Raw genomic sequence first — 26,690 nt, 5'->3', positions numbered from 1 at the left:
TCTTTGCATGTTCAATAAAAGATCAACAACTATACAGAAAGAGTATGTTCTAATCATTTCCCATTAGAAGGGGGTGATTATTAGAGAGAAACCCACCTCAGGAAGAAGTGCAGTGAAACAGATCAGATCAACATGTCTAAGAAGCTGAATTCTACTCAAGGTTTCCCAGCCAACTGTCTGGGTGACCTTGGGCAACTGGGGAAAAGAGATCAAGTTCTGGGTCTGATGTTGTAGCAGCAGCCAATGAAAGCAAGGGGTAGTTGGCAGGGAGACTGGGCTCTCTGAAACCCAGATGCAAAGGAAGACCCAAGTGGACACATTGGCTTCATACAGGCAGTTGGTAAGGAGGAAAAGATAGCTCTGGAGAAGGAGTAAAATGTGAGGTTTACACATAAAAAGTCAGTCGAGGGTGGGGGGTATAGCTCAGTGGTAAAGCACAGGCTTAGCATGCACGAGGTCCTGGGTTCAATCCCCGGTACCTCCATTAAACAAACAAACAAACAAACAAACCTAATTACCCTCAAAAAAAGTTTTTAAAAATACACATGCAAAAAAAAAAATCACTCCAATGTTCATTTCAGCAGAATTCACTTTTTTTTTTTTTTTTAAGTTAAATCATGTCTGAGCAGCACGGGCTGGGTTACACTTTTAACCAAGCACCTGAGCTACGTGCACATGCAGTCAGGAACCAGAAGGGCCTTCAAGATGCCAAAGGGCAAAGGGTGTTTCAGATAAAGCATGAAGTAACCCATTCAAAATAACCTCCAAAAAGAAGAGGCCTTTATGGAGAATTAGTTAAAATATTTTGGCAATGTCTCCCTTATTTCTCCCTGTGCTTTTATGATAATCTTAGCTTCTTCCCCTCCACCAACAACCCTGCTTCTCAGGGTTTGAACCCTCTTCCTACACAGTGGTTTCTGGTATGGAGCCTCAACTCTCAGTTCAGCTCTGCCCTGGCCTTCAGTAACTGGGTGAGACAGGTGACTTCACAACTGGGCATCAAGGGATTCTATCCTTTTGGGTCTGTGTCGCATCTTGAAAGCTAAGTTAGAGATGAGGGACCTCCACGGTGCTGTTAGCATGGGGTACCAGCTGTCAGTTTTGTTTGTTACCTATACAATCTATGTGAAATTGAAGGATAATGGTTTGAGGTCATGAATATGCAAAATCTTATACCCGGCCTTACTGTCCATCATAAATATAGTGTGACCATGCAGTTTATCATCCACCACAACACTATTAAGAGGGAAACTGAATGCCATTAATAATTACACTCAGGGAAAAAAAATTAAGAACTAGGACTATCTCAGGAAAACACCTATGGTCAATGTTGTCCATAGGGAAAAATAAGAAAGCTCAAGCAAAAAAAACAGAAATGCAAATGTGTCAAAATAACAGAAAGTATCGACCCCAAAATTAACCTATGAAACTGAATCCCCATAGAACAAAATTGGAATCGGTCTCTCTGAGAACCCTAACTCTCTCCATGATTCTAGCCAATTGTCAACAATATTCCATCAATATCAGCAAAGACACCAATTTGTATTAGACTTATTTTCCCAAATGTGATACAAGAAATTAGTCTAATTGGTACACCGACATGGAATCAAATAACATGCCATCACAGCATTAAAGTTATTTTCTTTGCGATTCTCACATAATTCTGATTGGATTGAATATCAACTCTCACTTTATGCCACTATGTTTTCCAACACTCTCCTCCAGTTACTAGCCTCCATTTTTGACAGAGAGATGAGCATCTCCCAGCCGGTGGTCTCTAAGCAGAAGGCAGTAACACTGCTGTCTGATAGAAATGCCTTTAATCCCAGAGATGGACTTGAAGGTCAGTGGAATACCTCTGCTGTGGCATTCCACTAACATTGGCCAATGAACCCAGCTCTGGCCGCACTTGCATTCTGAGACATCCCTACAGATATATACAAGCCCAGTCAAGAGTTAGCCAAGGACTGTCAAAACCTATTAGTTAAGAAATGTAGGGTATTTGTGGTTCCTGTTCTGGAAGTTGTTTGCTAATGGAAACAACTGTGTCAACATTAGTCTTGAAGCAACCAGGGCCATAAGTGATCATTTACAAGAAAATGTCTGTTTAAAGAGCAGGCACACCAAGGGTGCATGGGTCATCTCAGGATGGTTATGAGCGGGCTCTGGAACCCATGGTCAGTGCTATACTGGTTCCCGATCCTATATGAGATTCTTACTACTGCTGTGACAAATTACAGCAGGTGTACTGGTACTGGCTTAAAACAAAGACAAATCCATTCTCATACACTGTTGGAGGTCAGAAGTCTGAACTGGGACTCACTGGGCTAAAATCAAAGTGTTGAAAGGGCTATGTTCCTCCGGAGCTTCTAGGAGAGAATCTACCTCCTTGCATGTTCTAGCTTCTGGAGGAATCCTGCATTCCAAGGCTCACGGCCGACGCCATCTTCAAAGCCAGCAATTGTATCCCTCTGACCTCTCCTTCCATCATCACATAGACTTCTCAGACTCTAACTTTCCTGCCTCTCTCTCCCATATATAAGGACCCCCGTGATGACCTTGGGCCCATCCAGATCATCCAAGATAAACTTCTGATCTTAAAGTTGGTTTAACAGCAAACTTAATTCCCATTACCATGTAACCTAACATGTTCACAGACTCGGGAGATTAGGACACAGACCTCTGGGAGGGGAGTGGGAGTGGGGATTGATGTACTGCTGACAGCTTACATATTTCAGATTTAAGCATCATCCTGGGGGCTCATGGGACCTCTTACAAGATCAAGAAGGAGATCATCATTCTACATGAAGGAAGCTAGAAAGAGAAAGAAAAATACCATATGTCACTCATATGTGGAATCTAAAAAAGAAAAAAAAAAGAAACTAAAAATAAGACACTAATGAACTCATTTACAAAACAGAAACAGACTTGCAGACATTGTAAACAATCTTATGGTTACCAGGAGAAACGGGGTGGAAAGGGATAAATTTGGGAGTTTGTGATTTGCAAACATTAACCACTATATATAAAAAATAGATTAAAAAAACCCAAATTTCTTCTGTATACACAGGGAACTATATTCAGTATCTTGTAATAACCTTTAATGAAAAAGAATATGAAAATGAATATATGTATATATATATATGCATGACTGGGATGTTGTGCTGTGTACCAGAAATGGATACATTGTAACTAACTATATTTCAATAAAATTTTTAAAAATTTTTTTAATTTAAAAAGAAAAGAAGAAATGTTATCTTCTAAGGAGTTGTCAGTGTCAGGAGAATGTTGCTCCTTATGGCTGAGCAGGTATCTCTGCTGACTGGGGAGGTTTAGTTGAAGTACGGCGCAGATAACACAAGGCACAGTGGTGGGAGGGAGGAGGTCAAAGCACAGAGAAAAATTTTTATGCTTAAATTTTTCTCGTCTTGCTAAAAAATAAGAATTTTATTTCATCTATGCAGTGAGCTGGGAAGGCATCTGTCAGCTGAGGGAGGCTGAAGTGGGATTTGAGGAGGTGAGCGGCCCAACCGAAAAGATGCACGAGGAGCTGCCATACCGCAAAACAGACTTCACCCGGAGCGAACATGGCGTTTACAGCACTTTATTTTATTGCCATAAGGGGGTGCGCGTGCTCTATGGTGCAGCTGTCCTGCTTTTATCTATTTTCTGCCAACACATGACCAATGTCAATTTCTTCGTTCGTGAGGCTTACAGAATATCTCTAGCGCATGTGTACTTCTATTTTCTTTGTTCTAAAGCTTGTATAATTGACGCATGCGTACAATCATTATCTGCTGCATACTACAAACATGCTGTGATCGTGGCCTTGGGTCCCACGGCCTTAACTCATCTCAAGGCCACTGACAGCATCTCTAAAAACTGACCTTTGAGCAGAGACGTGAAAGAAGTGAGGGAGCCACCGTGAGAATATTTGGAATAAGGATGTCCCAGACACAGGGGACAGCAAGGGCAAAGGTGGCTGATGGGGTCAGGGAACAACCAGAGACACTAGACTGAGGAGCCGAGTGAGCAAGGATAATAGGGAAGAGCAAATCTGATCCCGTATTAGATCTGTTCCTTTAGCCCTAACCCTGTGCTCTGTCTCCTGTGCTCAGTCAGGCTGGTTCTGCACCTTTTGTAAAAGAATGTTGCCTAGAGCCTGAAGTATACAGGACAGCCCATTCTCAAGGCTCTGACCTTTAAGGGCCTAACACTTTTCCATTTATATAAAGATTAAAAGTTGCAGAATAGAAAATAACTTTTGTCTTACTGGAAGTTTGCAGGGACACCATGACCTGACCTACGCGGACAGCTGCAAGAACAAAGGATTCTGACACCAAGAAGTTTGCAACAACCAACCACCCCCCAATCCCCATTTTAGTATAGAAAGAGCCTGAATTCTGACTTGAATGAATGAATGAATGAACAAATGAATGAAAGGTGAGAATTGATCCTACTTTTTCTAATTTACATACTTTAATAGATAGTATCTGAAAGACCTGGGAGTTTGAAACTGCTTTCATCCTCATATAAGGAAGGAGAAACAAAATAATATCTGGAAAACTGTGCTCCATTGCTTGCCTGACATCAAACAACTTCAAAGAGCCTAGGCTGGACCCCACGTCATGTCAACTAAATTAACTGTAGAAAGCCAGCCCTCGCCTGGCCAATGCTCACCTGAGAGCCTAAAAGGGCATATTGTAAAGAAAGTGTCTCAGATTATAAGTGAGGTGCTGCCTTAGGAATCACCCAAAGTTTAGTGACGTGATTGCCAATAAACCATCTGAAGGCTGTCTGGGTGTGAAAAGGCTTAGGAGGAAGTCTCCTTTGTACTCACACATTAGCCAACCTCCCAGGGTTTGGGTGAAGGACACTTTGTCACCACGGCCTTCATCACGTACGAAGCCCCAAGTGTCTCATATGACCGTGCTGCCTAGAGGTCACCTTCAGACACCTTGGAGGGTCTGTAAGAGGTAAACTTAGATAAGCAAATGGCGATTAGTTCTACCAGGGAAAGAGAGGTCAGCATAAGTGGTTAGGAGTGGCTAGGGGTGGGGAGGAGGGCGGACCATTTCACAAAGAGAAATATATATAAGAAAAAGTAGAGAAATACTCATAAACCCTGGGACTTGTGAACTGGAGGCAAGTACAGGACAGCAGGACAGAGTGGCATGGCCCGGAGTGCCCTCCAGTTCCTGACCCTTCTCTGGGCTCTAGTTGGGGCCAGCACCCAGACCCGAAGTTCATGCTGTAAGTAGGATGTTTTTTCCAAGAAGGTCAGGGAAGCAGTGACACTGTGGTCAGGCAGAAGCCTCAGACACTGACGTCTGCTGATGAGAAAGTGCCCGAAATTAGCAACCACTATAGGAGTTTCAAAATGGGTGAGTCAGGGCGTGAGTGTGTGGGGTTCATCTTTCCTGACTGCAGAGCAGAAGTTCTTTGAGAGGCAAGTCTGTGCATTTTGAGAGACTGAAATACTGTTGCAGGAACAACGGTAATTAATGGCTGATGGTACAAGGAGAGACACTCAGTGGCCGTTGTGACCAGGTACCACTATGAGTGGGGATGTTGGGTACCTGCTAAAGATATGTCATATTGCAGATCTTTTGTTCTTTTCATGTAGGAGTGAGGAAGGAAAAATGGATGCAAGGATATTAGTGGAACCTACTCAGAATAGTATGAAATGCCTGTGAGTTGTTGACTGAAATAAATGCGCAGCCTAAAAGTTAAGTTATGTTTATTTCACGGGAGGACTCGAGCTGAGATGACAGTCTCTCAGATGGCTCTGAGGGACTGCTCCGAAGAGGTAGGGGAGGAGCTAGGATATATAGGAGCTTTATAGTAAAGACCAGGTAGTTGGAACGATAAAAGATTGCTTGTTATCTAAAGAAAACCAGGCATCTCAAGTTAAAGAATTTAGTGCTTTTCTCTGTATGGGAGGAAGCAAACTTTTGGGCTCATTGAGTTCATTCCTCTGACAAGCACCGAGCTATCTAGGGCCAGTGTCCTGTCCTTTCTTACTCTGAGTCCCCTCAGGGGGCACCACTGTGAGTGGCTGCAGAGGCCGGGCTACCGGCTTGTCTTCACTGGGGGGTGGCGGCAGCTGCTGATGGCTTGATGGCTTCAGCATCCTTTGTTTACTGATGTGGTTTGCAGTATTTTTCAGTCACAGAGTCTTATTGTTTGACATTACTAAGTGAGAAATCACTTTCTTAAAGATAAGGTTTATTTGGGAAGAGATAGGGACTAACTGGCCTCAAAAGAAAATCTCAGTGTTTTCTCCATGTCTCTTTAATAATCACCCCTAATGTGGGCATCCTTGGGGATGCCAATGCTAATCCTATCATCTCCTAAAAGAGTCAGAAAACATGTCTTCTGGGAAGAGGGAGTGAGGGTGAGGGGTTTAGTAAATGGCTTTGCTCTTCCCAGCTGTCCCCTCGGAAGATCAGCCCTTGGTTAATGACATCCAGGTGCTCATGGAGAGTTCAGTGACCGACTCAGCCTTCCCAAACCCCAGCGTCCTGATTGCCATGAACCTGGCCGGAGCCTACAACTTGGAGGCCCAGAAGCTCCTGACTTACAAGCTCATGGCCAGTGACACAGCCGGTGAGAAGCCAGAGTCCCCTCTGCATGCTCTCTGAATCTCCACCCCCAGACCCAACTCCATGGCCCCCCACCCCAGCGCTACCTGTGATTGAACCTAAATCACCCAAACACCTTCCCCTACACACCTGGAAGGACATACGTGTGAAGTCAGGGCATTCACAGAAAGAGTTGTAGATTAGATGTAAGAGACAGGCTTCCGGGTCTGGCTCCGCCACTTATCACCCTGTGACCTTGAACAGGTCCCAGATCCTGAGCAACCTCACTTTCCTCGTTTGCAAAATGCAGATGATTCTAATAACAGTAACACTGATAGCAATAATAACTATGATGAAAACAAAAGCCTTGTTCTGCCTTGCTCTCAGGAGCTGCCGTGACTCGAGTTAGACAATAAAGTTAAAGTTATTTTGTAACCACACATTTTTCTACATGAATTTCTATGGGCATTCTTGCTACTTTTGTAAGCAGATACCAGGGATTCCCGATGGAGTCGTCAAGTTACACAGAGGCCACGAGATTAAACATTCCTTCTGTATTTTCCCATACTTCTTTCCTCAAGAAAGATCAAAAATTATCTAATCACATTATTTTAAAAAATCAAAATGATCTGGAAAAGAAGCAGAGAGCTCAGCCCTGGCCCCTGGTGCTCTCCTAAGAACAGCTTTGTTTAACAATGCTGTCCTCTCCTTTACAGACCTGACTGCTGGTCAGCTCGCCCTCACCATCATGGCCCTCACCTCCTCCTGTCGAGACCCCGGGGACAGAGTATCCATCCTACAGGAACAAATGGAGAACTGGGCACCTTCAAGTAAGACCTCATCAGAAGGGAGGGGGAAGTGAGGCAAATGGTCCTTCCTGAGAATTTTAAATCTATAAAGAAAAGGATGGGAGAGTGGAAGTCTAGGGAGAGACACAATGTACCTCCACTCAGTTCCGCTCTGCTAGTCCCATGAGTGAGACATCCACTTCCAAGCCAGTGGACTGGAAAAGACCTCTGTGCCAGGGACGCAGACTTACGACATCACCTGAAGACAGCCACACCCATTTTGCTCTATTCTCAAACCACATGACATTCTCATTCTAAGACCATGGAAGTTCTCTCTGACCAATATGGTATCTTTCTTTTGGGACAGGTTTTCTGGCAACATCAATGTAAAAGCTTTGGCTTTTCCTTTTTCACAAATATCTTCCCTATGGGGAACGTTAGTCTTCTGAAAGCCCTGTCTCCCCTTCCAAGGCACCGATGACCATGCGTCAACCTTCTATGGACCCAGTCTGGCCATCCTGGCGCTGTGCCAGAACAACCCGGAGGCGACCTTACCGACAGCAGCGCGCTTCGCCAAGACCCTGCTGGCCAATTCCTCTCCCTTCAATATGGGTGAGTAGGTCACCACTTTCAAACACTGCCCTGAGCCAGGACCATCAAGGGCACCAAAGCACTGAGATGGAGGGAAAAGTGGGAGAGGGGAGCTTTCCACGGAGGAGGAGCTGAGGACCATGAAAATGTCTGTAGATAAGAGATACTTAGCAAATATTTCTTGGACCAGTGAATTAAGGAATAGATGAACGAAAGAAAGTGAAACACAGAAACCAGGACAATGCTTGGCACATCTGACAGTTACAGGATCTCCACTAGGAATCATAAACATGTTGCTGAAGTCGGGAGCCATCCCCAGATAAATAATTAAATTATTAAATCAGTGTCTAGACTCAGCCCGACCCTGAACGCTTCCACACGCTATTTTTCTCAGTGCTTCCCCTTACAACATCCAAACGTTCTTTCTATTAAACAGCTGCTCTCTGAACCCTAAGCCCATGATGCACCCCTCCCAGGCTACACTAGAAGCATCTTGTTCCTTTCTTCTGCAAGCCCTTGGCTGCTTGCGAATGGAAGCTTTATCCTCTACAGCACCATCCTTCTGTCCACTCTCCTGCGCCTAACGATCCCTTCTGCGTATGACACCCTCTCTGAGGGCCACTGCTATTCCCCTATTCGCAGTCATCTTTTCTCCCCTGCCGCTCTCTAAGCAACCGCATGGCTATTTCACCCCTTATGCGTGCCTCATCAGCAACCTGGCGCATTTCTGGCTCTATCAGACCAACAGGCAGGTACATATTTACTCAAGTACCTTCAAACAGACTGGCCTCTGTTTCCCAGCTGGGACCTCAGGCATCCCTGGGGCATCTCTGCCAGTTCAGGAAATATGGACTTCCTTGAAACACCGTCAGCCTTAATGAGGTTATGTAACTTTCAGTTGGAGATTAGGGTGGGGAGGAAAAGATCAATGAAAAAAAAAATGCCATCTGGCACATCTTTGATTTGTTCTGGTCTCATCAGGCGAGAGTTTGCTCATTCAGTTCACACATAATAAAAATGAAATAGCCAGAAAAGCCCCTGTGCTGGGTCCCGCGGGGGATGCAGAGCCCCCCACCATCCAAGAGCTCACGTTGCACAGTAACAGCCGGGAGTGCCAAGACTGGAACCCAGGTACAGACAGCAAAGGCTAAAGGAGTCCAGGAAAGAGACCACGCCCACTGTGCTGGGATGACCAAGGAGGCTTCACTGAAAGGTGGTGATGGCTGGACGTTCAAAAACTGCTGCCATCTTGAAAGATAAACACTGGGCCAAGAGAAATGGGAGTGAATATACTGCTAGTCTCTTTAATTCAAAGCCCAAGCTGTGGAGTCATACAGACTGCATTCAGGCCCCAGTGCTGCTACTTACTAGCTGTGTGCCTTTGGGCAGTTAGTTACCTAACCTCTCTGAGCCTCCATTTCCTTATTCCTTAAATGGAGATAATTATAGGTCTTCTTTCACAGACTGTCCTGAAGGGTAAAGGAGATAACGTACCAGGAACACAATAAGCACACAATGGATGTTACTTGTTCCCCGCTGTGCTGGTGGTGGTCTGATTCCCCCGCTGTGATCCACAGACACAGGAGCAGTGGCGACCTTGGCTCTGACCTGCATGTACAACAAGATCCCCGTAGGTTCAGAGGAAGGTTACAGAGCCCTGTTCGCTCAGGTGCTGAAGAACATCGTGGAGAACATCAGCACGAGGATCCAGGACGACGGCATCATCGGAGACATCTACAGCACCGGCCTGGCCATGCAGGTGAGCGCGCCGCCGGGGCTCCTCACGGGGTCCACGCCGGTGAGCCTGGGCTGTGGGACCGAGAGACCAGGCTTCTGCCAGTGTCTCCGGCGAAGGCCAGCCAGTGTGACTCAGGCTAGATTCCTTATGGCACCTGTGCCTCAGTTCCTCTAGCAGCAAAATGCAGACAAGTGTTAATTTCCCCCCTACCTCATAGACAAAGTATAAAAACTAATAAACATGAACTCTTCTCCCTTAGGAAAAAAAGAGAAATAAATAAATCCAAGAAACGTATTGGTCTATTATTAATAATGATCAGTTTGTTCAAAATAATTATAGACTATTGAGAAGTTGAACATACAAAAAATAAGGATATTAAATTAGGTTCTCAAAAAATTTTAAATCTTCTGATTCCATCTTGCCAATCGAGTGTTCTTTTATTAGCCAGTTATCTTGATCCAAAAAAGGCGAGACTGTGGTCAAAATGATTAATGAAAATAATCTAAAGCTGACTGGACAGCTAATCTTTGTCAAGCTCTTTTACGTCTCAATCTCATTTCAGCCTCACAAAGAGCCCTAACATGGCAGAGCCAGACGTGTCTGGTCATCAAGTCCGCACTCAGTCCTGTGCGTCCCTAGTGTAGATTCTCAGGCTTGGATTCTATAAGATGCTGCTTGGTATCACTCCAAATACAACCACACACACAGATACACACAGACACACAGACACACAGACACACACCCCTCCCCCTCTGTTGATTAGGGTAGCCTCCTCCCATGGAAGACACACCGATAATACTGGGGAGAGAGAACCAACTAGAATGAGAAATTAAACGCCAAATCCTTCAGTCCAAACTAAGAAATCTGTGCTCCAAAGGCTCAAAATGCCCTATGGGATTAGTAGAAAAAAAGAAATACATCATGACCTTCCCAACTTGGAAAGCCCAAGAAACAAAGAATCATAATATTATTTTTAGTGAACTAAATCAGACTGAGAAAGACAAATGCTGTGTGATGCCACTGAGACGTGGAGTCTAGAAAATAATACAAATGAATGAATACGCAAAACAGAAACAGACTCCTAGATGGAGAAAACAAACCTGTGGTCACCAAAGGGGAGAGGGAAGGGAGGAGGGACAAACCAGGGTATGGGAATAACAGATACAAACTGCTGTGCGCAAAATAGATCAGCAACAAAGATACACTGTATAGCCAGGGAGTTATAGCCATTGTCTTGTAATAGTCTGCAATGGAGTAAAAGCTGCAAAAATACTGAATCACTCCACTGTTCATCTGGAACTAATATAATATTGTAAATCAACTATACACACATCAGTTTGAAAATAAAGAAGAAAAGAAACATAGTCATGGAGTTACAATGCCAGCCCTACACCTAATTTGGCTCTGGACTAGAGCAGACCGATGGAGACTGGTTTGATATTGCATACGTTAAAAATTAGCAATACCATGTACAGCGTGGTGACTACAGTTAATAATTTTTACATTTGAAAGTTTCTAAGAGAGTAAATCTTAAAAGTTCTTACCACAAGAAACTACTTGGTGATGAATGTTAACTAGATTTACTGTGATCATTTCACAATAGCCACAAATATCAAATTATTACGTGAAACAAGTATGTTGTATGTCAATTTTATCTCAATTAAAAATACTTTTTAAAATTCAAATTTAAAAATTAACAAAGGGCATAAGCAGACTAAGAAATTAGCTCATGTTAAACATACGAAGCCCCCTGCTCCAATGTTCCATAGGAACAACTAATGAACACAAAGCCACTTTCTACATCATGTCGTGGTCAATGAAAGTTTGCCATAGAACAAAAAAACACCGTTTCTATGGCTGAGTCATACAGGAGCGTTCCCAGGGCTCAGGTCTAGAATGCTCTGTGGAGGAACAAAGGCAGTCTGGAAGGAATAGAAGACAAGCTTTATTTATGACTCTCTTAAAATAACCTTAAAATAACCTCAGTGCCAGACAGAGAAGTGTTTGCTTTTGCTAATTTGCTTTCTGAACTGTGTTTGGGGTGCTATCACCTGCAGGGTGCACCCTGATAAGCTGTACCTGGGAATTAAAGCTGCTCTTTGGAAAAAGGCAGGACCATAGCCAGATAGCAAAGACCACGTGGATGTCTTGTCAGTTAGAGTACAGAACCTCTCCCTCCCTCTCATGGCTCACAGCCACGGTTCACCCAGGCAGTCTGAAGTCTGAAATCCCCAGATGTCTCACATATAACCCGTATCTAATCTAAAATGTTCTGCTGTAGAAACACAAAACCTTCTAAGGCGGTGACAACTTGGGTTTGAATCCCAGATTGGCCATCATCTTAGGCAAATAATGAATTTCCCTGAATTGCATTTTCCCTATAATAGCAAAGGCATAAAAAAAAATTCAGGCTCAGGGAGGGGTTTAATAATTGTCTGTGGTCTCTCCCAGGAAGAGAGGTGACATTAAGCTTCCTTTTCAGCCTTCACTCACCCTCTCCCAGCTGGCAGTGCCCTTCAAGTGGCCTAGGCCACCCACATTGCTTCCTAGATGCACTTAGGGGCAACTTCCCCTGTTCTGGAATTCCTCCTCTTTCTTCCAACAATATTCCAATGCTTTCAAGGTTCTTCTGACAGTAACTCAGCTTGGAGAGATAAACTTCTTAACGACTTCTAACAGTTAATGCATTACTCCTCTCCAGAGGGTTGGTGTGGGTAATGTTTTATCCCAATGGGATCCATCTTGCTTGGTGGGATTTGGAAGGTGACTGTATGGCAAGTGGACAAGATATGGTAGCTGAGTACCTACCTGATGCCCTGTGACCAAACTGCCCTGTAAAGTGACTCTGGGAAGAGCCATCGTCATGGTTACCGAGGTGAACAGTGCCTGTCTAAAAACCTCCTGGTTGCTCATACCACTGCCTCTAGCTTACAGAGCCATTTCTAGATCCCCTGTCTCCTCTACCATATCCGATGTGAAGCTTCAGGTGAATCAGTCATCAGCAGTTGATGCTGATCCATTAATATGCCCTTGTGGCTGTGCTCAGCACAACCCTAGAGGGAGGGAGGTGGTGAGGACAGCTTCCACATCACACGGGACCAAATGCTTCTGCATAGCATCCCATCTGAATCCCCAGGGACACCCCAAAGGTAGGCAAGAATTATGATGTCTATTTTACCCATGAGATACAAAATTCAGCAAAGTAGGATGACTTGCTTGGGGTATTAATCAAGACTCACTCTGCAAATAACAGAAACCCAAATAATTTTTGCTTAAGAAAAAGATGAGGCTTCACTATTTCACATTAACTGGGGGAACCCAGGGCTGGATTAGGTGATTTCAGGATTAATCAGAATAAAGGGCTCAAATCATGATATCAGCAATCACTCTTTTATCATCTCTCAGCCCTGGTTTTGCTCATTCTCTTCTGCTGGATGGCTTCTTCCAAGTGACTGAGAAAGATGGTCACCAGCAGCTCAGTGATTACTAACTCCAGCAGCAGGACAAGTGCTCCCCTCTCCCAGTGTCTATGTGTCAGGGAAGGACTCTGATTAGTGTGGGTCCCACCCCAGTCACTGTCAACAAGAGAATGGCCCTCTGTGATCAGCCCTGCCCAGACAGTCAGTCCACCCTTGTAGCCAGGGTTGTGGAGCTTCTGGCTGACAGTCCTGACATGACCGCCAAATGTGGGAAGAGTCCACCAAAGGGCATTCAGTACAACAAAAACCCACAGACGTCTACTGCCGGTGGGCGGCCAGGGTGTCCTGGACTGGGGCTTACCTGAGAGCTTGCTTGTCTCAGCTCTTGCCCGCATTCTGCATCCAAGAACTGTCAGTAAACACAGCCGTCCCAGTAGCACTCTGAATCTGAATGTTGCCCAGACATCTGTTGCGTGACTGCTACGTGATGGGCACTGACAGACACACGTGGTGAGGACACATCTGTAAAGAAGACAGACGTTGTCCCCAGATTTGTGCAGCTTTGGTTTTGGACTCTGGTGGATCTCAAAGGTTAGTGATCAAGTCTGTCCCTTAGGAAGGCCAGCTCTCGGCTATGCCTAATTTCTCTCTCTCTCTCTCTCTTCCCCCCTCCTCTCCTAGGCGCTCTCTGTGTCACCTGAGCAGCCTAGTAACAAGTGGGACTGCGAGAAGACCATGGATGCTGTACTCACGGAGATTAAGGAGGGGGTGTTTTACAATCCCATGTCCATTGCCCAAATCCTCCCTTCCCTGAAAGGCAAGACGTACCTAGATGTGCCCCATGTGTCTTGCAGCCCCGGTAAGAACTCTTAACCTCTGCCTCTCCTTTTGTCATAAAGTGGCAACTTACACCAGGAATGATATGTGGGACCCATTTTTAGTGGCATAAGGGCTTTTTGTATCCGTGACTCCCAGGAGTTGTGTGCTAGCATGCAGCCATGCTGCCCTGCCTCAGAATTCAACCCCCACGCACACATTTACTGAGCACTTGCTCTAGATAAGGCATTTCGTGGGATACTGGTGGAGAGAGAAAGTCCACAAGCCTAACAATCAAATAACATAACTGCATTTATTTGACAAAGCTACTGAACTTTACGCAGTGTCTTATCATATCTGCTCTTTAAAGTCAGGAGACAGTACATAGACATAAACTACACCATTTGGGAGAACGAAATAGGAATGGAATCCACACCCAGTGCAAAAGCAAAGAAAGTGTGACCAATCACTGAGTTTGTCTGCGAGGCTTAGGAGAAGCACAGAGCGGGCCTTTCAGCCAAGACTTGGAGATCTCAATATGACGCCTGTGTGCTCACAGCGCATCAGAGAAATGGAGTGGAAACCTGGCATTTTACCTTTTTACTTGAAATACCTATATTTTATCCAATTACAAATATAACACAGAGATACTTAAAGTTCAAACACCACAGAAATGCACATTTAGAAAGTAGAGTCCTGCATGAAAATTTTATCATTCCAGAGAGAGCTAGTCTTTGGTACAGATTTCTCAGAGTCTTCTTTCCAAGCAAATATTAACATAAAGTGTTATTCATTGTATGTTGCATGGACTTCCTAAGATGAGCAGAGATTAGTAAGCTCCTCGTCTGTCTCAGGACAGAATCCACCGAGACCACAGTTAAGCAACCTGACCCCAGTCATACTACACACAGTCATATTCACCTAACTCCCTGGGCTGCTTCCCGACTTTAACAAGGTGGCCATGAAGTTCCTCCTAGGATTCTACACTAGGTCCCCAGGTATTCTGTTACATGGTCTGAAACTTACTACCTCTGCTAGCAGATTCTTCGGGTTAACAAAAACCCACAAGTGAACACTGAGTACCGCATAAAATACATGGCGAAAGGCTCGCAATTCTTCCTTCGGGTTACAAATTCTCTTAACAAAATTAGTGTTTGTTATAAAGCCAGCTGTCAGCCGCTCAGCTCTGATCAGCTCTCCAGAATGGAAATGAGAGCTTCCTAGGTCACACTAGTTCCTCAGAACAATCCACAAAGGACACAAAATCATGATCATTTCTTGAAATGTTTTCTGGGGTGAGTTGCCAATAACAGAGATTTTGCACCTGAACTACAAACCCCGTAATCTTTAACAAATTTGGCCTCTCTGCTCTCCACAGATCACGAGGTGCAACCAACTCTATCCAACCACCCCAGCACTGTCCCCACCTCGGCTTCCAACATCACCGTCATATACACCGTAAACAACCAGCTGAGGGGGGTGGAGCTGCTCTTCAATGAGACCATCAGTGTTAGCGTGAGAGAAGGATCAGTGCTGCTCATTGTTCTAGAGGAGGCACAGCGTGAGAATCCCAAGTTCAAGTGAGTGCTACAAGTGACAGTCGCCCTCTCCCCGAGACCAGCCTGAATTCCCATTCTCTCTCTTTCCTTCCTTCAATTTCTTACTTTTTTCCTTCTGATGATTTAACAGATCTTTATTTAATAGCCCTTGAGGAGTCTGCCATCTAGTAACTAATCATACAAATTAAATCCTACAAGTCAATACATGATGGAGTTTTCAAAACAGGAACTCAAAGGAGAGAGAGCCCTTGGTGGCTCAGAATAGTCAAGGAAGGTTCGGGGCTTTGGACCACATGCAAAGAATAGCTACTATACCAGAAGATACGGGAGAATGGGATTCTAGGAAGAGGGGATGGTGAGGACAAAGCATTGGAGGCAGGAATGAGCAAGGAATTTAGGGTCAATGAGTGGACCAGCTTGACTAGAGAAGAGAATACAGGATTGAATTAAGTGAGGGATGTCTGGAAGGATAGGCTGTGTGATATTGTAAAAAGCCTGAAATGCCAGGCTAAGGAGGTTGGACTTTATGTTTCACTGCAAGTTTTAAGTGAGGAAAGTCATGTTGTAAAATGTTAACTGGACTGGAGAATGAGAGACAAGGAGGAAAGCAAGGGCGTGACTACAGGAGTGAATCTGTGAAGCGATGAAGACCCCATCGAGGATAAATGGACTCATCCCAGGGAAGACTCCCCAGGGCTCATGTGTGACTGGATGTGGGGGTCCAGAGAAAAAGGCTTCAAAGCTATTGATAGGAGTGTCAGCAAGAGAGAATGTCCTTCAAGGAGAAACGCAATTCATCCAAACACGTTTAATTGTCAGTACTTGAAACAGACAGAGAAGGCAGCTTTGTAGGATGTAAGGGAAGTTCTAGAAAAAGAGGGCAGGACAAGCAAAAGAGATTGTGTAATTGCCTAATAGAGGGGGTGGCTGAAGTTAAGGACCATGTAGTAGGTGGCAGATATGATGCTTCTAACCAAACCATGTGACATACTTTTATGCCCATTTTACAGCTCCAACCACTTAGACCTAAAGAGGTTAAGTAATATTCTGAAGATCACATAACGTGTAACTAGCAGAGTTGAGATCTGAACCCAGATTTGACTGACTCTGAAGCTCGTGCTCTCCTGTCCGATCGGGAGAGGCAAGAATGTAGAAACAAATCACAGAGGAGCACGTTCAACTTTGGGGAAAGTTTATCATTTGTAAAAAGAGGAAGCAGGAGAGAAATATGGAGAGGACTAAGCTAGAGGAGGAGGAGAGGGGACATGCCAGGTTTTGGGAAAGAAAAGAGGCGATACTTTCAAAGGCAAGATGGCGCTATCCACATTCTTCAGAGACGTCCAGGAGAAAGACTGACAAAGGCCAAGGAATTGATGATTGAGCGACATGGGATCTATTCCCCAGGGGTAGGGTAAGTATGTGCGTCTGTTGCTCCTGGCCACCTCCAGAACTTCCTTGACTTCTGTACAACAGGTCAGGAAGAAGATCGCATTTCAAGAATACTTCATTTTCTACAAACCCTCGGAATATACTTTACTTCTTCTCTAAGCTTAGCTTTAATTTTTGCCTGACTTTTCTTTTTCTAATTATAAATGTAATAAAAATATACATAGTAGAAATTTTGAGGGGGAAAAACATAAAGAAAACAGCATCTCTATAGTGTAGCTACCATATAATCACTGTCAATATCTTTTTATAATTTTGTTGATGTTTTCAATAATTTTTTAATAATTTTGTTTTTCTCCATGCGTATTACAAATAGTTGTGGTTCATAATATACACAGGATAGATATTTCTTACACAATGCATGTACCACATTTCATTTAAAATTATTATTGCATGCATTTTGCATTTTCCCATGTCACTGAAAAATATCATTTTCATAACTGCAAAATATTCAATCTTGGATATTCGTCCCATTACTCACCTAATTTTTTGCCCATTGTTTGACATTTACATGTTTTGAATTTGCTTATTGATATTTTTTCGAGTCCATTTGTTTCATTTTTATTTCATTCCAAGTGAAGTAACTTCATGCTTATTAGTTATTTGCATTTTCTCTTTAAACATGGCTTTTCTGATCTTTATAGCATTTAGAATGTCTCTGTCCCTTCATCTTAACTTCTTATTGCCTGACTTAAGATGAGGTATTAATTATATCTGATTTTATTCTTACAGATTTGAAACCACAATGACATCCTGGGGACCTATTGTCTCTTCTATTAATGGTATCACTGAAAATGTTAATCACAAGACATATTGGCAGTTCCTGAGTGGCACAACACCTTTAAATGAAGGTGAGAGACAAGAAGGACTGAGGGCAATTTGACTGTAGCCTCCACAATTTGAAGGCTACAGTCTTTCAACTCCTTATTTAACTCATTCATTCATTTAATCAATAAATAATTATGAGGTTGTGTGTGTATATACTGTAATTGCATGTACAGTGGCTACATATGTATGTACATATGCAAATAGACTATGAATATATATACAGTCGTGATAGGTAGATGATAGATAGATGATAGATAGACTGTGTGGGTGAATATCTAAAATAATTTTTTTAAATCAAGAATCCTGGGGTGGGAAAGAATAAATTGGGAGTTTGAGATTTGCAGATACTACACTACTATACATAAAATAAATAAACAACATGTTCCTTCTGTCTAGCACAGGGAACTACATTCAATATCTTGTAGTAACCTATAATGAAAAAGAATATGAAAAGGAATATATGTGTATATATACACATAGATGGATGATTGAAATATTATGCTGCACACCAGAAATTGACACATTGAAAACTGACTATACTGCAATGTAAAAAAAAAAAAGAAAGAAAGAAAAATTGACACTGAAAAAAAAAAAAGAATCCTAGCTCCACTCTGAGCCAGTGGGAAAATATCCAGGAAACAAGTGGCCAGACCTACTTAAAGCAATAAGAGTTCAAGAAGGAAAAAGCAGATAGTGTGAGAAAGACGAAAAACAAGCAAAAACAAAAAAAAAGTAGTATGTGATCTAAGAAGATCACGTTGGGATTAAAAAATTAAACGTGTGTGTAAAACAAGAGAACAGGGAATTCATAGCCAATGGGAAATAAATGTGAGGGATAAGAATAACAGCCGTTTATGTAGTAACGTTATCTTACTTCACACTCGCATCACCTCTGTAGGTGTCAGTGACGCTCTTTTTGCAAAGACACTAAGTCTGAGACGCACGAGGGGCTTGCACGAGTCACTGCTGTGGCCTGTGACAGAGCAGACAATCACGCTCCAGATGAGCGTGCTCGGGACCACAGCTTCCTCCAAATCCATTCTTCACCTTCTTTTGTGGTGTTTTTTGTTTTGTTTTGTTTTGTTTTTAAATTTCCAAAAGGAGGAATGTTTGTGGGGGAAGTGGGAAGAATAAATCCGACTTCAGCAAAACCTTAACATTCTTTAAAATTTTTGCATAAATCTTGAAAGATCCTCTGACTTATAAGCAGCACTGGTCTCTGGTTTTGTCTAAGGATGATGCTGCTGGTCAACCTGATGCTAATTCCCACTGCGCGCAGTGATGTGAGGTCCATTTAGTCATAGCAGAGCCGAGACTGGGGCTCTGTCAAGATGCTTCACTATCCAAGATTACAGAGGCATTTTTTCTTAGAGCCCATCATGGATTGAACGAAATCTGGCCAGTCAGAATCTGTGGAATTGCAGCAAAGCATATAGTAAACATCTCTGAGTCACAGAGGCTTCAGTTAGAAGCCCCTCCTCATGTTTTCTAGCTTCATTAGGGAAACAGCGAATCTTCTCTGAGCCACAGTTTCCACAGCTATCACACGGAAATAGCGAAAACCATTTCATACGTTATGGTGAGGATTAGAAATGACGTGTTTGAAGTGAGTAAGTACAGTGTCTCTCGCACAGCATTTGTTTTAAAATGCTGATCATTACTGTTATTAGCTCTTCTATCACCTTCATCTCCAGAATTGCCCCGGGAACTCCAATAAGGCGGATTCTCAGGTCTGCCAGTTACTTTTCTTCTCTGTCACTGTGGCTACTTCAGAGTTAAGCATGGATATTGTCATCATCTGTCTTTCCTGCCCGGAAAGAAGAATTCTCAACCCACCAATCTTCTTTATTTCTTACAAAAATCTTCCAGAGTGAACACGAGTTCCTGCCTTGGATGCTCTAAATTTGGCTTAAATAAGCCATTTTAATAATAACCACCGTTCACTGCACATTTATTATGTGTCAAGTACTGACTTAGACACTTTGCAGTCATTGTTTCTAATCTTGAAGATAAGCGTTCAGCGTAAACGCCAGTAGTACAATTTTATGTATGAGGGAAGGAGTCTCATGCAATCTTTTTTTTTTTTAATGGAGGTACTGGGGATTGAACCCAGGACTCGTGCGTGCTAAGACTGTACTCTGTGACTGATCTATACCCTCCCCTCATTGCATGATCTAAGGGGCTTGCCCAAAGGCGTGCTCTACATGACAACTGACAGCCTGCAACCAAGGACCCCCTGAATCTCAATTCCATACTCTTTCCATACAAATCAAGCTGCCCATTTTGCTCTATGGTGGTTTTGCTCCTCCAGCCAATCTAATGGGCTGATCCTATGGGAAGTGGAGTGGTTATAGGCACCACAGTCACCTCGTGTTCTTCTCTGCTCATTTCCAGGAGCTGCTGACTACATACCCTTCAACCACGAGCACATCACAGCCAACTTCACACAGTACTAAGGAGGAGGCGGGGTCAGCTTTGATCGAATGTCTCCAGAGGACAGCTGGAAATTTTTTTTCACATCATTTCAAATCTACGAAAAAAAGTGTATCTCTACGACACTACCATATTCCTGGTTAAAATATAGGAAATGCTATGTAAAATAAAGGATGCAAACTTCCCTGGAGTCTCAATATCCATGAGCCATGAAAGTCCAGCCTCTAGTGGCAATGACCATTTAAACCCAGGGTGAGGTGAGAGCAGGGAGCCTGGCTAAAACTTTTGGAGGTCATTCTGATCATTTTGATTAATTTACGACCACCATCCTTTATTCTATAAATGAAATGATATATTGTTAAAACTCCTATTTTTATTTCTTATACCAAGTATTCCTTTTCAGATCACCTAGTGTAAACATATATACATACATACACAGATGAAATGACCAAAATTATCTCATATGGAACTCCCAGGTGGTAAATGATAAACTAGGTAAATGATCGTATATCATAACCCTCCCCTTCCATTTCCAACATTTGTTCTGGCTAAAACATATTTCAAATATATATGTTATATAATTTTTATATATATGTTTAATATATAAACATAATGCACATTTAATATGTAATATAAATTTAACATATATTTTATATATTAAATGTAGTTATATTCCTTTAACTGTACCCCACAAATAATACATATAATATTTTAGATATTAAATATAGATCTGTGATCTCACCCTATCCTATCTCTATATATAGTGAAGTTATAGATCTTTGAAAGAAAAATTTAAGACACTCAAACTCTAAACTCCGCTTGTTGGAGTCAACATTGGTACAAATTTTCTAGAGAAGAATATGAAATTTTGTATCAAAAGACCTGAGATATACTCACATTTCCTCCCCTCCTGCCCCCAGAAAATCCCAATTCTGAAAGTTATACAAAGGGGGAAGTCAAAGGGGATACCAATATACAAGAATTAGAATGTCACCTGGGACGATTAAAGAATAAATCTTGGATGTGCAGCCACAACACACTTCCTAACATTGAACCCCGTAAGTGGACAGACTTAACTGCCCACTCACATGACTCCCTTCCTGGCATCTCAGAGCAAGAACCTGCTCTCTGGCAACAATCTGGTTCCCAGGAGAAAGAGGTGTGAACCACACCGGGTCCTCATCCCCATCACAGCTATTAGGTAAAGGCCAGGACTGTCACTGTCATGGAAGGAACCCTCAGGGTGTGCTGAATAAGTGCTTTCTCATAATGTATCACAATGTAAGGTGGCGGGTAAAAAGGAAAAAATCTGTATGTCCAACAATACAGCAATGCATAGGTAAACCCTGGTGGGTCTTAAAAGTCACTAAAATTCATCTGGAAGATAAATACTTGCTGATGTAACAGACAGCATGATGCACAGCCCAAGGAAGGAAGCTGAGGACACAACATTACAGGGCCATCCACGCCGGAGCTGGATGGCGGCCATCCCTGCATAATGGCGACTGATTTTTGTTTGTTTCTCTGTTTTTTAAGTTTTTTCCATTCAATACATAATAACTGAGCAACTGGAAAATGGAAGAACAAATTATTTTACACAAAGATGACGTTTTCTTGTTTAACAATAAACTGGGCAATCAAAGAAAGGTGTTCGGGGTGGGGGTGAGTCCCACACTCAGCTTTTGCTCTAATGATAGAAATTAAAGGAACAATGTATCTGCTATGACGAGTTGCAATCCCGCTTTGAGGAAGTGTCTTAATAAAATGTAGTCTGTGCGCGCTTCCTCAGCCCCGCACGCACATTTTTGCATAATACCTAATGCCTGACTGCATTCAGTTAGGGTTTCTGTGATTATAATATGCGCTTTTGTGACCTCTAGTGGTCATGGCTGGTAAAGGCTAAGACACACAGATGAAAGGAACAGAATAGAGTCCAGAAATAAACCACACTTACGTGGTCAATTAATCTATGATAAAGGAGACAAGAATATACAATAGGAAAAAGATAGTTCCTTCAATAAATGGTGTTGGGGAAACTGGAGAGCTACCTGCAAAAGAATCAAACTGAACTACCCTCTTCTACCATATGCAAAAATAAACTCAAAATGGATTAAAGACTTAAATGTAAGAACTGACATCAGTCTTAACAATAAATTTTTTTTGAATATGTCTCCTTCAGCACGGGAAACAACAGCAAAAATAAACAAGTGGGTGGGTCTACATCAAACTAAAAAGCTTTTGCATAGCAAAGGAAAGTGTCAACAAAATGAAAAGGCAGCCTACCAAAAGGAAGAAGATATTTGCAAACGATGTATCTGTTTAATATTCAAAATATAGAAAGAACTCGTACAACTCAACATCAAAAAAAAAAACCTGATTAAAAATAGGCGTAAGACCTGAGTAGACATTTTCTGAAAGAAAATATACAGAAACCAACAGGTACATGAAAAGATGCTCAACATCATTAATCATTAAGGAAATGTAAATCAAAATCGCAATGAGATATGACCCCACACCTGTCAGAATGACCATCATCAAACAGACAACAAATAACAATCGTTGGCAAGGATGTGGAGAAAATATAACCCACATGTACTGTTGGTGGGATTGTAAATTGATGCAACCACTATGGAAAACAGTATGGTGCTTCCTAAAAAAATCTAAAATAGAATTGCCATCTGATCCAGCAATTTCACTTCTGGGTATTGACCCAAAGAGAACAAAAACACTAATTCAAAAAGATATAAACACTCTGATGTTTATTGCAGCATTATTTACAATAGCCAAGATATGGAAGCAACCTAAGTGCCCATTAATAAATAAATGGATAAAGAAAATGTGATATATATATATATAACTGGAATATTATGGAATAATGGAATATTACTCAGCCATAAAAAAATGAAATCTTGCCATTTGTGACAACCTAGATGGGTCTAGAGGGTATTACAGTAAGTGAAATGAGTCATACAAAGAAAGACAAATACCACACTTGTCTGTGGAATCTAAAAAACAAAACTAACAAAGAAAACAAAATGGAAACAGACTCATAGATACAGAAAATAAACAGATGGTTGCTAGAAGGGAGGGGTGAAATAGGCAAAAGGAATTAGGAAGTACAAACCTCAGATATACAATAAATAAAAGTCATGGGGATGTAGTATACAGCATAAGGAATGTGGTCAGTAATATCACAATAACTTTGTATGGGTCCAGATGGTTACTAGACGTACAGTGGTGATCATTTCATACTGTATGTAAACATCAGGTCATTATGTAGTATACCCGAAACTAACATAATATTGTATGTTAACTACAGCTCAATTAAAACAGTTTTCAATACAAAATAAAATTAAGAGTATGCAATTGTATTTGCCTTTAATCAGCTATATGAATAACCTGTTGTAAGTTCATGATGGAAGATAACACACTGATAAGAAGGTAGAACTAAGTACTTGACTTCTCCAGCCCTTTCCAACTGGAAGCCTATAGTTCTTTGAAATAGAAAAAGCCTTGAATCTTGCTCAGAAGTGCAAAAGATTCTGAGATTAAAATGAAAAAAAAAAAAGAAAGAGAAAAAGACTTCTGGCCAAGAAAATAAAACTGGAAAGAGAGAGAAAATGGAACTTAACAAAAACAATTTTGTCTTGAAGACCAAACAAGCAAAACATATCACAATGTTTTTTGCAAAGTGCAAAAATGAAGAACTTGATCAGATATATATAAAAATGTGTAATAAAGTAAAGATAATTAAACCAGTGTAGCACTGGTTTCAGAACAGAGAGAACATGTGGATGGGATAAAATATCAAAAGGAACCCCCTAAAAATTATGTGGGAATTTAGTACATGATAAAGTCACATATTAAATGAGGATTTTTCAATTTGGAAAAGAATCATGTTAGATCTCTACCTCTGGCCCTTCTCAGCATATCTGGTTTGAGTCAAAAACTCTTAAGAAAATTACTGGCAGATTTTACTGCCCCCCCCAAAAAATGTAAAGGACATAGTGGAAAATGAAAAAAATAATAATTGAAACATATACAACCAAACAGGAGCTAATATACTTATACATAACAAGCAGTTTTGAATCGATAAGAAAAAAATGAACAGCATGACTAAAAAATAGAGCAAGTACACAGGGGGAGCAAATCACAAAAACAGAAAAAGAGATGAAAACAGATAAAAAATATATGAAAAAAGACATGAGAAAAGGTTCAACATCACTAATTATTTTTTAAAATGCAAACTAAGTATAACCAGCATGTAAGTTAAATTACTATGTAGAACTCAGAGAATGCGATCAGAAATCAACTGTAGTTCACCCTGCTACTCCTTACCCAAACCAAGTCTGTAAAGCTGCATCTTCTCATTACTCTACAATTAAAAAAAAAAAAGTTGTGTTGTGTTGTACTTCTAGTCATAGGAAATATATTGCTTTCAGTAACTAAAGTGTCCAAAACTGTGTAATAATCAAAAATTTGAATTTCATTTTTTAATTGAAGTATAGTTGATTTACAGTATTGTGTTAGTTTCTGGTGTGTAGCATAGTGATTCAGCTATACAGTTATATATATATATATATATTCTTTTCATATTCTTTTTCATTATAGGTTATTACGAGCTACTGAATGTAGTTCCCCATGCTCTGCAGTAGGACCTTGCTGTTTGAATTGCATTTAAAGGTACAGCTGCTCCCTTCTCCCAGCTCAGCCCTGCTCCAGCTAGAGAGAGAGTCGTGAAAACAAAATGGAGGCAAGGCAAGGGGTATCTGTTTCCTCACTTCCGCATTTACCAATCACTTAAGGTCTTTTCTGCCCCTGACCTCTCACCTCCGACCACTTTGCAATGGCTTACTGTCACAGCACCTGTTATGGGTTGACCTGTATCCTTCTCTCCCCCCAAAAAATGTGACTTGGAGTCCTAATCCCCAGCTCCACAAAATGCAGCCGTATTTGGAGAAAGAATCTTTACAGCGGATGTTAAGTTAAAATGAGGTCATCAAGGTGGGCCCTAATCCAACAGGACTAGCGTCCTAATGAGAAAGGAGGAATTTGGACACACAACAGATACACACAGAGAGAAAATAATAATGGAGAGACACAGGGAGAGGATGGCCATTTACCAGCCAAGCAGAGAGACCCGAACAGGTCCTTCCTCACAGCCCTCAGGAGAAACCAGCCCTGATGACACCCTTGATTTCACGCTTCTAACCTCCTGAACCGGGAAGCAATAAACTTCGGTTGTTAAAGCCACCCACTCCGGTGTGCTTTGTTACAGCACCCAACAGTATTGACTCGGATCCGGGTATAATTTAAAGTATACTCTCCACCTGAAACTAACACTGTAAATTGACTACAATTCAATTTTTTTAAAAAATAAGAATCTTAAAAATTTCAATTGTGCAAAATATCTGACCAAAACAAAGTATCTCTTCATTGCAGATAGACTCACCGCAGCCCCCTACTCTGATCCACAGGATGCTTTGATCAGCCTCCGAACACAGACTTCCCTAAGCATGTATCAACACCAGCCTCCTTCCAAGTGCAGCGAGCCCACACCAAGCTCTCTAAGTGGCCCTGACATATCTCTCACTAAGACTGAAGGCGCACCCCATCCCTAGCTGGTGGGTAGAGGAGGTGAAACTCACAGTACACCAACTCTGTCCAAAGAAGTCTTTCTGCATTTTTCCAAGGCTTTTTACAGGATGAGAGTAGGTGGCTGAGAATTGCAAAGCCAGTTCCTACCAGCTCCTTTGGAAGTCCTGCCTGGGAGGCCCAGCACCTCACTCTGTCGTATGGGGATTACCACATACCTTGGGGCCTCAGGCAAAACTGAGTCAGAAGCAATTCTATTTTAAAATCCTGGCATAAACATAACATTGGAGGTGGAGAGGGTATAGCTCAGTGATAGGGTACATGGTTAGCATGCGTGAGGTCCTGGGTTCAATCCCTAGAACCTCCACTTAAAAGTAAATAAAACTAATTACCTCCTCCCCACTAAATAAATAAAAATTAAGTGATGTTATTCAAAAACAACATAACATTGGGTGTGGTTTTTCACCTTTTGTACTGGCAGAGCTCTAAAAGAATGACACCCTTTCTCAAAAAGGGTGTGGATAAACAGGCACTCTGACACAGTTGGTGAGGGCCAATTTTGCACAACCCTATAAAGTAAGATGATTTTAAATGAACGTCCCTTTGATCTGGTAATTTTTCTTTGGAATTTGCCCAAAAGAAATATCGAAACAGTACCAAAACGGTATGTATAATGATGTTTATTACAGCATGGTCTATAATAATAGACTTGTCAATAACTTGACTAAGCCACAGTTGGTAATCATGCATTATAGTGAAACCATTCATACGGATACCAGGGGTCTAGTCTGTGAATGCCAAGACAAAAGCATGAGCAACAGCTGGCATTGTTTCCTCTTCTTGGTCAAACAATTAGGAGTTGATCCATTCCTCGTGCCTGTTGACTTACATCA

At 41.9% G+C, this 26,690-nt stretch overlaps 1 protein-coding gene and 1 long non-coding RNA gene across 3 annotated transcripts; one reads left to right on the top strand and one right to left on the bottom strand.

The window, feature by feature from the left end:
- Positions 1-5,070: 5,070 nt before the first annotated feature.
- On the top strand, positions 5,071-20,387 carry CBLIF (cobalamin binding intrinsic factor). The gene is made up of 9 exons (XM_006214896.4): positions 5,071-5,253; positions 6,433-6,609; positions 7,301-7,414; positions 7,844-7,984; positions 9,541-9,722; positions 13,802-13,979; positions 15,315-15,516; positions 17,674-17,792; positions 20,164-20,387. Exons 1-9 carry the CDS (start codon positions 5,175-5,177, stop codon positions 20,223-20,225), a joined length of 1,254 nt encoding a protein of 417 aa, XP_006214958.2. The 5' UTR covers positions 5,071-5,174; the 3' UTR covers positions 20,226-20,387.
- Positions 9,264-25,784, bottom strand: LOC140698788 (uncharacterized). 2 transcript variants are annotated; one of them, XR_012076745.1, is made up of 3 exons: positions 25,655-25,784; positions 13,482-13,642; positions 9,264-9,571 (listed from the first exon to the last, which is right to left on the bottom strand). It is a non-coding gene; the product is annotated as an uncharacterized lncRNA (long non-coding RNA). The 2 variants fall into 2 exon arrangements; XR_012076746.1 differs by lacking the exon at positions 9,264-9,571 and adding an exon at positions 9,792-9,871.
- Between the last annotated feature and the right edge of the window lie 906 nt (positions 25,785-26,690).

The sequence above is a fragment of the Vicugna pacos genome, chromosome 10 (assembly GCF_048564905.1).
Source record: "Vicugna pacos chromosome 10, VicPac4, whole genome shotgun sequence".
Taxonomy (NCBI): domain Eukaryota; kingdom Metazoa; phylum Chordata; class Mammalia; order Artiodactyla; family Camelidae; genus Vicugna; species Vicugna pacos.
Note: the sequence above shows the minus strand (reverse complement) of the source record. Positions and strands in the feature narration are given on the sequence as shown.

Bases quoted from the DNA above. Each gene is read 5' to 3' on its own strand.
- CBLIF (XM_006214896.4), top strand. From the start codon at position 5,175: ATGGCCCGGAGTGCCCTCCAGTTCCTGACCCTTCTCTGGGCTCTAGTT. The intron at 5,254-6,432 runs GTAAGTAGGATG...TGCTCTTCCCAG, and splicing joins CCAGACCCGAAGTTCATGCT to CTGTCCCCTCGGAAGATCAG. The intron at 17,793-20,163 runs GTGAGAGACAAG...GCTCATTTCCAG, and splicing joins CACAACACCTTTAAATGAAG to GAGCTGCTGACTACATACCC.